Raw genomic sequence first — 13,319 nt, 5'->3', positions numbered from 1 at the left:
TATTATATTCATGACTGTTACAGAGACCTATCATTATTAGATTAATGACTGTTACAGAGATCTATCATTATTATATTCATGACTGTTACAGAGATCTATCATTATTATATTCATGGCTGTTACAGAGATCTATCATTATTATATTAATGGCTGTTACAGAGATCTATCATTATTAGATTATCATTATTATATTAATGACTGTTACAGAGATCTATCATTATTAGATTATCATTATTAGATTCATGACTGTTACAGAGATCTATCATTACTAGATTATCATTATTATATTCATGGCTGTTACAGAGACCTATCATTACTAGATTATCATTATTATATTCATGACTGTTACAGAGATCTATCATTATTATATTCATGACTGTTACAGAGATCTATCATTATTATATTCATGACTGTTACAGAGACCTATCATTACTAGATTATCATTATTATATTCATGACTGTTACAGAGATCTATCATTATTATATTCATGGCTGTTACAGAGATCTATCATTATTATATTCATGGCTGTTACAGAGATTATCATTATTATATTAATGCTGTTACAGAGATCTATCATTATTATATTCATGATTCTGTTACAGAGACCTATCATTACTAGATTATCATTATTATATTCATGGCTGTTACAGAGACCTATCATTATTAGATTCATGACTGTTACAGAGATCTATCATTATTATATTCATGACTGTTACAGAGACCTATCATTACTAGATTATCATTATTATATTAATGGCTGTTACAGAGATCTATCATTATTATATTCATGGCTGTTACAGAGATCTATCATTATTATATTCATGGCTGTTACAGAGATCTATCATTATTATATTCATGGCTGTTACAGAGATCTATCATTATTATATTAATGACTGTTACAGAGATCTATCATTATTATATTCATGGCTGTTACAGAGATCTATCATTATTATATTCATGACTGTTACAGAGACCTATCATTATTATATTCATGACTGTTACAGAGATCTATCATTATTATATTAATGACTGTTACAGAGATCTATCATTATTAGATTCATGACTGTTACAGAGATCTATCATTATTAGATTCATGACTGTTACAGAGATCTATCATTATTATATTCATGACTGTTACAGAGATCTATCATTATTATATTCATGGCTGTTACAGAGATCTATCATTATTAGATTAATGACTGTTACAGAGACCTATCATTACTAGATTATCATTATTATATTCATGACTGTTACAGAGACCTATCATTATTAGATTCATGACTGTTACAGAGATCTATCATTATTATATTCATGGCTGTTACAGAGATCTATCATTATTATATTCATGGCTGTTACAGAGACCTATCATTATTAGATTATCATTATTATATTCATGACTGTTACAGAGACCTATCATTATTAGATTAATGACTGTTACAGAGATCTATCATTATTATATTCATGACTGTTACAGAGATCTATCATTATTATATTAATGACTGTTACAGAGATCTATCATTATTATATTCATGGCTGTTACAGAGATCTATCATTATTAGATTATCATTATTATATTCATGACTGTTACAGAGATCTATCATTATTATATTCATGGCTGTTACAGAGATCTATCATTATTATATTCATGACTGTTACAGAGATCTATCATTATTATTATTATTCATGACTGTTACAGAGACCTATCATTATTATATTCATGACTGTTACAGAGATACTAGATTATCATTATTATATTCATGGCTGTTACAGAGATCTATCATTATTAGATTAATGGCTGTTACAGAGACCTATCATTATTAGATTAACGACTGTTACAGAGATCTATCATTATTAGATTCATGACTGTTACAGAGACCTATCATTATTATATTCATGGCTGTTACAGAGATCTATCATTATTATATTAATGACTGTTACAGAGATCTATCATTATTATATTAATGGCTGTTACAGAGACCTATCATTATTAGATTAATGACTGTTACAGAGATCTATCATTATTATATTCATGGCTGTTACAGAGATCTATCATTATTAGATTAATGACTGTTACAGAGATCTATCATTATTATATTAATGGCTGTTACAGAGACCTATCATTATTAGATTCATGACTGTTACAGAGATCTATCATTATTATATTCATGGCTGTTACAGAGATCTATCATTACTAGATTATCATTATTATATTCATGGCTGTTACAGAGATCTATCATTATTAGATTAATGGCTGTTACAGAGATCTATCATTATTAGATTATCATTATTATATTCATGGCTGTTACAGAGATCTATCATTATTAGATTATCATTATTATATTCATGGCTGTTACAGAGACCTATCATTATTAGATTAATGGCTGTTACAGAGACCTATCATTACTAGATTATCATTATTATATTCATGGCTGTTACAGAGACCTATCATTATTAGATTAATGGCTGTTACAGAGACCTATCATTACTAGATTATCATTATTATATTCATGGCTGTTACAGAGATCTATCATTATTAGATTATCATTATTATATTCATGGCTGTTACAGAGATCTATCATTATTAGATTACTGTTACAGAGATATATCATTATTATATTCATGGCTGTTACAGAGATCTATCATTATTATATTCATGGCTGTTACAGAGACCTATCATTACTAGATTATCATTATTATATTCATGGCTGTTACAGAGACCTATCATTACTAGATTACCATTATTATATTCATGACTGTTACAGAGACCTATCATTACTAGATTATCATTATTATATTCATGGCTGTTACAGAGACCTATCATTACTAGATTATCATTATTATATTCATGACTGTTACAGAGATCTATCATTACTAGATTATCATTATTATATTCATGGCTGTTACAGAGACCTATCATTATTAGATTATCATTATTATATTATGACTGTTACAGAGATCTATCATTATTATATTCATGGCTGTTACAGAGATCTATCATTATTATATTCATGACTGTTACAGAGACCTATCATTATTAGATTAATGGCTGTTACAGAGACCTATCATTACTAGATTATCATTATTATATTCATGGCTGTTACAGAGACCTATCATTACTAGATTATCATTATTATATTCATGGCTGTTACAGAGACCTATCATTATTAGATTATCATTATTATATTCATGACTGTTACAGAGACCTATCATTATTAGATTATCATTATTATATCATTACTAGATTATCATTATTATATTCATGGCTGTTACAGAGATTATCATTATTATATTCATGGCTGTTACAGAGACCTATCATTATTAGATTATCATTATTATATTCATGGCTGTTACAGATACCTATCATTATTAGATTATCTGTTATTATATTCATGACTGATTACATTATTATATTCATGGCTGTTACTAGATTATCATTATTATATTCATGGCTGTTACAGAGACCTATCATTATTAGATTATCATTATTATATTCATGGCTGTTACAGAGACCTATCATTATTAGATTATCATTATTATATTCATTACTGTTACAGAGACCTATCATTACTAGATTATCATCACCTATCATTATTATATTCATGGCTGTTACAGAGATCTATCATTACTAGATTATCATTATTATATTCATGACTGTTACAGAGATCTATCATTATTAGATTATCATTATTATATTCATGGCTGTTACAGAGATCTATCATTATTAGATTATCATTATTATATTCATGGCTGTTACAGAGATCTATCATTATTAGATTATCATTATTATATTCATGACTGTTACAGAGACCTATCATTACTAGATTATCATTATTATATTCATGGCTGTTACAGAGATCTATCATTATTAGATTATCATTATTATATTCATGGCTGTTACAGAGATCTATCATTACTAGATTATCATTATTATATTCATGGCTGTTACAGAGATCTATCATTATTAGATTATCATTATTATATTCATGGCTGTTACAGAGATCTATCATTATTAGATTATCATTATTATATTCATGGCTGTTACAGAGATCTATCATTATTAGATTATCATTATTATATTCATGGCTGTTACAGAGACCTATCATTAATAGATTATCATTATTATATTCATGGCTGTTACAGAGACCTATCATTAATAGATTAATGACTGTTACAGAGATCTATCATTATTAGATTAATGACTGTTACAGAGATCTATCATTATTAGATTCATGACTGTTAGAGACCTATCATTATTAGATTCATGACTGTTAGAGATCTATCATTATTAGATTCATGACTGTTAGAGACCTATCATTAATAGATTCATGACTGTTACAGACCTATCATTATTAGATTCATGACTGTTAGAGACTTATCAATATTAGATTCAAGGCTGCTACAGAGACAGTAATTCAATTGGTACCATCTTTTAAATGCCAGATGAACACTATTTTTGAACTAGTTTGTTGTTGTGACTATGAAAGGGGAATAGGGACAACAGACATATCTAGCAAATCTAGTTAAGTGACATGAGACTATCACATGATGTAACATGAAGTGTGTGTGAAAGGGAATTCACAAAAGCCTTGAATCAGAGTAGATCTGACCACTGACCAGTTCTTATTCAAAAGAAAACAGTCCAAAATGGATCGAGCAAAGAGTCCCTCGGGCGATAAAGCTTAAGGCTTTTCTGGGACAAAAGCCTGTCTGTGTGTCTCTCACTGTGTGTGTGTGTGTGTGTGTGTGTGTGTGTGTGTGTGTGTGTGTGTGTGTGTGTGTGTGTGTGTGTGTGTGTGTGTGTGTGTGTGTGTGTGTGTGTGTGTGTGTGTGTGTGTGTGTGTGTGTGTGTGTGTGTGTGCGTGCGTGCGTGCGTGCGTGCGTGCGTGCGTGCGTGCGTGCGTGCGTGCGTGCGTGCGTGCGTGCGTGCGTGCGTGCGTGCATGTGTCCCTGTGTTTGTCTGTTTGTATGTGAGGTAGATATCAGACCAGGGGCTATGTTGAAAGTTGTAGTAAGCAGATGCTCCACTACGTGGGAATCATTTTGCCAAACGAGGCATCGGCCCAACCCTAAACCACTACAACCTCAGAGAGACGCCTTCTAACTGGAGCTCAACCAGCATGAGAGGAGATGGAAAGAAAACAAGACATCTTCTGTTTTGAAGCAAACAGAAATAGAAATAGGCCTATTTCTGTAATGGTTTAACACAGTGTAGAACATGTAGTAGCTCGTGCTGTCCTCTCTTTTGGTCTGTCTCTCTCCAGCTCTGTGCTATCTCTCTCTCCCTCTCTCCCCTTCCCCTATCTCTCTAACTCTGCCTCGCTCCCCTTCCCTCTCTCTCTCTCTCTCTCCCCCCTTCCTTCCCTCTCTCTCCCTCTTCCCTCTCTCTATCTCTCTCTTCCTCTCTCCCCTTCCGTCTCTCTCTCTCCCTCTCTCCCCTTCACACTAACTCTACCTCTCTCCTTCTCTTCCATTTACATTACATTTACATTTAAGTCATTTAGCAGACGCTCTTATCCAGAGCGACTTACAAATTGGTGCATTCACCTTATGACATCCAGTAGAGTAGTCACTTTACAATAGTGCATCTAAATCTTAAAGGGGGGGGGTGAGAAGGATTACTTATCCTATCCTAGGTATTCCTTAAAGAGGTGGGGTTTCAGGTGTCTCCGGAAGGTGGTGATTGACTCCGCTGTCCTGGCGTCGTGAGGGAGTTTGTTCCACCATTGGGGGGCCAGAGCAGCGAACAGTTTTGACTGGGCTGAGCGGGAACTGTACTTCCTCAGTGGTAGGGAGGCGAGCAGGCCCTCTCACTCCCTTTCTCTCCATCTCCCTTTCTCCATTCCCTCTCTCTCTCCCCTTCCCTCTCTAACTCTCCCCTTCCCCCTCTCTCTCCCTCGCTCTCCTTCCTACTATACTATATAGCTAGAAATATATTACTACACCATATAGCTGGACCTATATTACTGTACTATATAGCTAGACCTATATTACTATACTATATAGCTAGACCTATATTATTATACTATATAGCTAAACCTATATTACTTTACTATATAGCTAGACCTATATTAATATACTATATAGCAAGACCTATAGGACTATACTATATAGCGAGACCTATAGTACTATACTATATAGCTAGAATAGTATACTATACTATATAGCTAGACCTATTTTCCTATAGCATATAGCTAGACCTATAGTACTATACCATATATCTAGACCTATATTACTATACTATATAGCTAGACCTATATTACTATACTATATAGCTAGACCTATATTACTATACTATATATATGACCTATATTACTATACCATATAGCTAGACCTATATTACTATACTATATAGCTAGCCCTATATTACTATACTATATAGCTAGACCTACATTACTATACTATATAGCTAGACTTATATTACTATACTATATAGCTAGACCTATATTACTATACTATATAGCTAGACCTATATTACTATACCATATAGCTAGACCTATATTACTTGACTATATAGCTCGACCTGTATTACTATACTATATAGCTAGACCTATATTACTATACTATATAGCTAGACCTATATTACTATACTATATAGCTAGACCTATATTACTATACTATATAGCTAGGCCTATATTACTATACTATATAGCTAGACCTATATTACTATACTATATAGCTAGACCTATTTTACTATAGCATATAGCTAGACCTAGAGTACTATACCATATAGCTAGACCTATATTACTATACGATATTACTATACTATATAGCTAGACCTATATTACTATACTATATAGCTAGACCTATTTTACTATAGCATATAGCTAGACCTATATTACTATACTATATTACTATACCATATAGCTAGACCTATATTACTACACCATATAGCTAGACCTAGAGTACTATACCATATAGCCAGACCTATATTACTACACCATATAGCTAGACCTATATTACAATACCATATAGCTAGACCTATATGACTATTCTATATAGCTAGACCTATTTTACTATATCATATAGCTAGACCTATATTACTATACTATATAGCTAGACCTATATTACTATACTATATAGCTAGACCTATATTACTATACTATATAGCTAGACCTATATTACTTTACTATATTACTATTGTCATGCATAGGTGTAATAGGTGGCAGGGAAGTCAGGCGCAGGAGAGTCAAATGGAGTGTAAATATGGAGTCTTTTAATAAAGTTCCACAAGTATGCTCCATAACAATAAATGTACAAACAAACAAAACATGGGTACGAAGACCCGACGCGCACCTATACAAACAATCACACTACACTGACAACAAATCAATCTTTGACAAAGACATGAGGGGAAACAGAGGGTTAAATACACAACAGGTAATGAATGGGATTGAAAACAGGTGTGTGGGAAGACAAGACAAAACCAATGGAAAATGAAAAAAGGATCAATGATGGCTAGAAGACCGGTGACGTCGAACGCCGAGCACCGCCCGAACAAGGAGAGGCAACGACTTCGGCAGAAGTCGTGACAACTATACTATCTAGCTAGACCTATATTACTATACTATATAGCTAGACCTATATTACTATACTATATTACTCTATAGCTTGGGCAAATGCAATGGCAAAATACAGTTCAACTTATATTTAATTTACCTCTACAACCCCACCGCTTAAAAACCCAAATAGCTTGTTTATTTTTTATTTTACCCTTATTTTACCAGGTAAATGATTCTCATTTACAGCAATGACCTGGGGAATAGTTACAGTGGAGAGGGATGAATGAGCCCATTGGAAGATGGGGATGATTTGGTGGCCATGATGGTATGAGGGCCAGGTTGGGAATTTAGCCAGGACACCAGGGTTAACACCACTACTCTTACGATAAGTGCCATGGGATCTTTAGTGACCACTGAGAGTCAGGACATCCCTTTAATGTCCCATCTGATAGATGGCACTCTATACAGGGAAATGTCCCTAATCACTGCCCTGGGGCAGTGGAATATTTAATTTTAGACCAGAGGAAAGTGCCTCCTACTGGCCCTCCAACACCACTTCCAACAGCATCTGGTTTCCCATCCAGGGACCAACCCTGCTTAGTTTCAGAGGCAAGCCAGCTGCGGGATGCAGGGTGGTAACTCAGTATACTGTTGTCATTTGGGCGGGTAGAGAGGGGGTGATTGTGGGGTAGGGGCACACTGCTTACTACACTAGTCTAACTCCCCCAATATTGTTTTATGGCACTGTGAAATTGAGAATATATATTTTTTAACGTTTTTCCATGAGTGTTTCACCAAGTAAGGTTTCATAGTAGATTGGATATAACTGTGTGTGATATAACAACAGTAGACTAACATTAAGAAAATGATTTATATTCACTCAAATAAGTGTCTTCATGAAGATGAATACACTGAGTAAAGCGCTCTGGATTAGAGTGTCTGCTATGTGGCTAAAATGTAAATGTAAGGCAATACACACTGTAACACTGTATTTACGATGGTGTTGTAACTGTAGCGTTGTAATTGCAAAGTAACAGAGTGAGTAGAGAATGTCAAAATGTCAAAAATATTTTTAAATTATATATTTAATTATAATATATATATTCTGTCAGTGTACATGGCTATCATGGGTTTTGAAGAAGTAACTTGCTAACTGATCTAGGGTGTATGCACAGAGCACAGTACAGTAGCAATGCCAATTTGAGGCATACATAGGCTCTCTACTGCATCATAATTTCATTAAATATATTGTATCAACAAGTAGGCTCGGAGATCGACTGGGTGTGGTCGATAGCGCACAGCCAGAGCTTCCCAATCACCATGCTTAGCAACACTGACAATTTACAACAGCACAATTAATCATATCAATTATCTATTCGAAAGGATCATAGACTAGATCATCTGTCCAGTCATTTGCATATTAATCAAAGTAATTCGTCCAACTTTGATAGACTCTGTAGAATTGAAATAGACTGCATTTAACGTTACCAACCTTGCGTTGAGAGGGCGAACTCGAATGGCGACTTTCACGTTTGCCATAGTTCCTTACTTGGTAAAGGCAATTCGTTAGGATTTAAGACCTCCAAAGTTAAAACATTCACCCGATGAAACGTGAAAATGTGTCTTACTCGCCGGCCATTCAAGCCATTTCTCTCAGTAAAGAGCCCGCTTCTTCCTGACGCTCAACGGACCGTTGAACAACACTGAATAAAACTGCCTGCTGGACTGGGGTCACGACAAATAGACCTGAGTGAGGCGGAGCAGAGGATGCTTGCCTTGCCATTAGAATACATATTGGGGCATCTGAAATTTCGGAACTGGTTGCAATCGCTCATGAAAATGTGTTCATGCAAATACAGGTGGCCTACAGAGACATACAGTATGACAAATATGACAATGAAAAATTGAGTCCCCTGCCCCCAAATAGTCTTAATTAAACGGCATAGACCAACTCAGAACACATTCTATGTTTTTGCTCTTAATAATATATATTTATTGCATTTCAATACGTGACATGCAGCATAAAACATGTACAGTTTAAAAGCAGCAGACAATCATAATACTTGAAGTCCAACATGAACAAAACTTTTTATCACAAATGCACAGAAAGCATCCATGAAAGCAATCACCAGTTAAGGTCTAAGATATTGTACTCTCACACAGTGAAACATGGACAGTATAGCAGGTCTAAGGTATTGTACTCTCACACAGTGAAACATGGACAGTATAACAGGTCTAAGGTATTGTACTCTCACACAGTGAAACATGGACAGTATAGCAGGTCTAAGGTATTGTACTCTCACACAGTGAAACATGGACAGTATAGCAGGTCTAAGGTATTGTACTCTCACACAGTGAAACATGGACAGTATAACAGGTCTAAGGTATTGTACTCTCACACAGTGAAACATGGACAGTATAGCAGGTCTAAGGTATTGTACTCTCACACAGTGAAACATGGACAGTATAGCAGGTCTAAGGTATTGTCTGAAACATGGGACATAAGGTCTAAGATATTTACCTCACACAGTCTCAGGAATCTGGAATCCCAGTGAAACAGGGTCTGGTAAGATACATTGTTCAGTGAAACATGGACACAGGTCTAAGATATTTACTGTCAGCCTTTCAGGTGAAGACTGGGCATTGTCTGATATTGCCAACAGAGATACAGGTCTTTTGTCCGTTGCCTGTCTGTGCAGGTCAGTTGGCTCCTCTGAAACAGGTTGCAGGTCTGAGACCAGTGAAACATGGATGTCCATGTGGTTGTAGAACTCAGTCATTGGTAGAGAATAGGAGGAGGAGGTCTAAGATATTGTACTCTCACACAGTGAAACATGGACAGTATAGCAGGAAGACTCACACAGTGAAACATGGAGGCATAGCAGGTCTAAGGTATTGGAACAGTGAAACATGGAGAACAGGTAAGGGGATAGAAACTGACAGTATAACAGGTCTAAGGGAATCTTCTCAATCTGAACAGGGTCTGTTAGCCAGTTCAGCTACACTGGGACCACTTCCTTCTCTGCCAGAATCTCCCTCTCTACCAGCTGTCTGACAAGGAACAGGAAGTTGTTCCACTGCAAAGAAGCACATGACACAGAACATGGATGGTTCTGATCTGGGGGAAACCACAGGTAATAGTTATATTGTTATGGTAATATACTGGTAATACCCTGGTAATGCTGTTATATTGTTATGGTAAAATACTGGTACTACTGTTATGGTAATACACTGTTATATTGTTATGGTAATACACTGGTAATACTGTTATATTGTTATGGTAATACCCTGGTAATACTGATATATTGTATTGGTAATACCCAGGTAATAATGTTATAGTGTTATGGTAATATACTGTCAGTATTGTTATGGTAATATACTGTTATATTGGCATGGTAATATACTGGCAATATTGTTATGGTAATATACTGGCAGTATTGTTATGGTAATATACTGTTATATTGGCACATTGTTATGGTAATATACTGTTATATTGGCATGGTAATATACTGTTATATTGGCATGGTAATATACTGACAGTATTGTTATGGTAATATACTGTTATATTGTTATGGTAATATACTGGCGGCATTGGTATGGTAATATACTGTTATATTGGTATGGTAATATACTGGCATATTGTTATGGTAATATACTGTTATATTGTTATGGTAATATACTGGCATATTGTTATGGTAATGTACTCTTATATTGGCATGGTAATATACTGGCAGTATTGTCATGGTAATATACTGTTATATTGGCATGGTAATATACTGGCAGTATTGTTATGGTAATATACTGTTATATTGGCATGGTAATATACTGGTAATACTGATATATTGTATTGGTAATACCCAGGTAATAATGTTATAGTGTTATGGTAATATACTGGCATATTGTTATGGTAATATACTGTTATATTGGCATGGTAATATACTGTTATATTGGCATGGTAATATACTGTTATATTGGCATGGTAATATACTGGTAGTATTGTTATGGTAATATACGGTTATGGTAATATACTGGCAGTATTGTTATGGTAATATACTGTTATATTGGCATGGTAATATACTGTTATATTGGTATGGTAATATACTGGTAATACTGTTATGGTGTTATGGTAATATACTGGTTATATTGGTATGGTAATATACTGGTAATACTGTTATGTTGGTATGGTAATATACTGGTAATACTGTTATGGTGTTATGGTAATATACTGACATATTGGCATGATAATATACTGTTATATTGTTATGGTAATATACTGGTAGTATTGTTATGGTAATATACTGTTATATTGTTATGGTAATATACTGTTATATTGTTATGGTAATATACTGTTATATTGTTATGGTAATATACCGGTAATACGGTTATGTTGTTATGGTAATATACTGTTATATTGTTATGGTGTTATGGTAATATACTGTTATATTGTTATGGCAATATACCAGTAATATTGTTATATTGTTATGGTAATATAATGGTAGTAGTGTTATGGTAATATCCCAGTTATAGTGTTATATTGGTATGGTAATATACTGGTAATAATGTTATATTGTTATGGTAATATACTGTTATATTGTTATGGTAATATACCGGTAATACGGTTATGTTGTTATGGTAATATACTGGTAATACTGTTATGGTGTTATGGTAATATACTGGTTATATTGTTATGGCAATATACCAGTAATATTGTTATGGTAATATAATGGTAGTAGTGTTATGGTAATATCCCAGTTATAGTGTTATATTGGTATGGTAATATACTGGTAATAACATTATGGTAATATACTGATAATACTGTTATATTGTTATGATAATATGCTGGTAATACTGTTATATTATTATGGTAATACCATGGTGATACTGTTATGGTAATATACTGGTAATACCCTGGTAACAATGTTATTATATTGTTATGGTAAAATACTGGTTATACATGATATTGTTACGGTAATATACTGTTGTATTGTTATGGTGATATACTGGTCATATACTGTTAATAATGTTATATTGTTATGGTAATACCCTGGTAATATTGCTATTGTAATATACTGTTATATTGGTATGGTAATATACTGGTAATAATGTTATATTGTTATTGTAATATACTGTTATATTGGTATGGTAATATACTGGTAATAATGTTATATTGTTATTGTAATATACTGTTATATTGGTATGGTAATATACTGATAATAATGTTATATTGTTATTGTAATATACTGTTATATTGGTATGGTAATATACTGGTAATAATGTTATATTGTTAAGGTAATACTGTTATATTGTTATGGTAATACCCTGGTAATATTGCTATGGTAATATACTGTTGTATTGTTATGGTGATATACTGGTAATATACTGTTAATATACTGATAATAATTGTATATTGTTATTGTAATATACTGTTATATTGGTATGGTAATATACTGGTAATAATATTATATTGTTATTGTAATATACTGGTATATTGTTATGGTAATTTACTGGTAATATACTGGCACCAGTGTCATATTGTTATTGTAATATACCGTTATATTGATATTGTAATATACTGTTATATTGATATTGTAATATACTGTTATATTGATATTGTAATATACTGTTATATTGTTATGGTAATGTGCTGGTAATATCCTGCACCACTGTTATATTGTTATTGTAATATACTGTTAGTAATATACCCTAGTAATACTGTTATATTGTTATGTGATATCCTGGTAATAATGTTATATTGGTATGGCAATATACTGGTAATATACTGGTAATAATGTTATATTGGCATGGTAATATACAGGTAA

The 13,319-nt window shown here is 33.4% G+C and overlaps 1 protein-coding gene and 1 long non-coding RNA gene across 2 annotated transcripts in view; one reads left to right on the top strand and one right to left on the bottom strand.

Moving 5' to 3' along the window:
• The window catches only part of LOC118369047 (stAR-related lipid transfer protein 9-like), a 30,017-nt gene extending 20,809 nt beyond the window's left edge, over positions 1–9,208 (bottom strand). The window contains exon 1 of the mRNA XM_052496623.1: positions 8,993–9,208. Within this exon, the coding sequence (XP_052352583.1) occupies positions 8,993–9,039 (47 nt within the window). The 5' untranslated portion in view covers positions 9,040–9,208. The remainder of the gene's footprint in view (positions 1–8,992) is intronic.
• Positions 9,209–9,481: 273 nt separating this feature from the next.
• On the top strand, positions 9,482–10,350 carry LOC127915579 (uncharacterized). Its single transcript, XR_008091375.1, has 3 exons — positions 9,482–9,692; positions 9,741–9,980; positions 10,310–10,350. It is a non-coding gene; the product is annotated as an uncharacterized LOC127915579 (long non-coding RNA).
• The last annotated feature ends 2,969 nt before the right edge of the window (positions 10,351–13,319 follow it).

This window comes from Oncorhynchus keta, chromosome 35 (genome assembly GCF_023373465.1).
Source record: "Oncorhynchus keta strain PuntledgeMale-10-30-2019 chromosome 35, Oket_V2, whole genome shotgun sequence".
NCBI lineage: Eukaryota > Metazoa > Chordata > Actinopteri > Salmoniformes > Salmonidae > Oncorhynchus > Oncorhynchus keta.
Note: the sequence above shows the minus strand (reverse complement) of the source record. Positions and strands in the feature narration are given on the sequence as shown.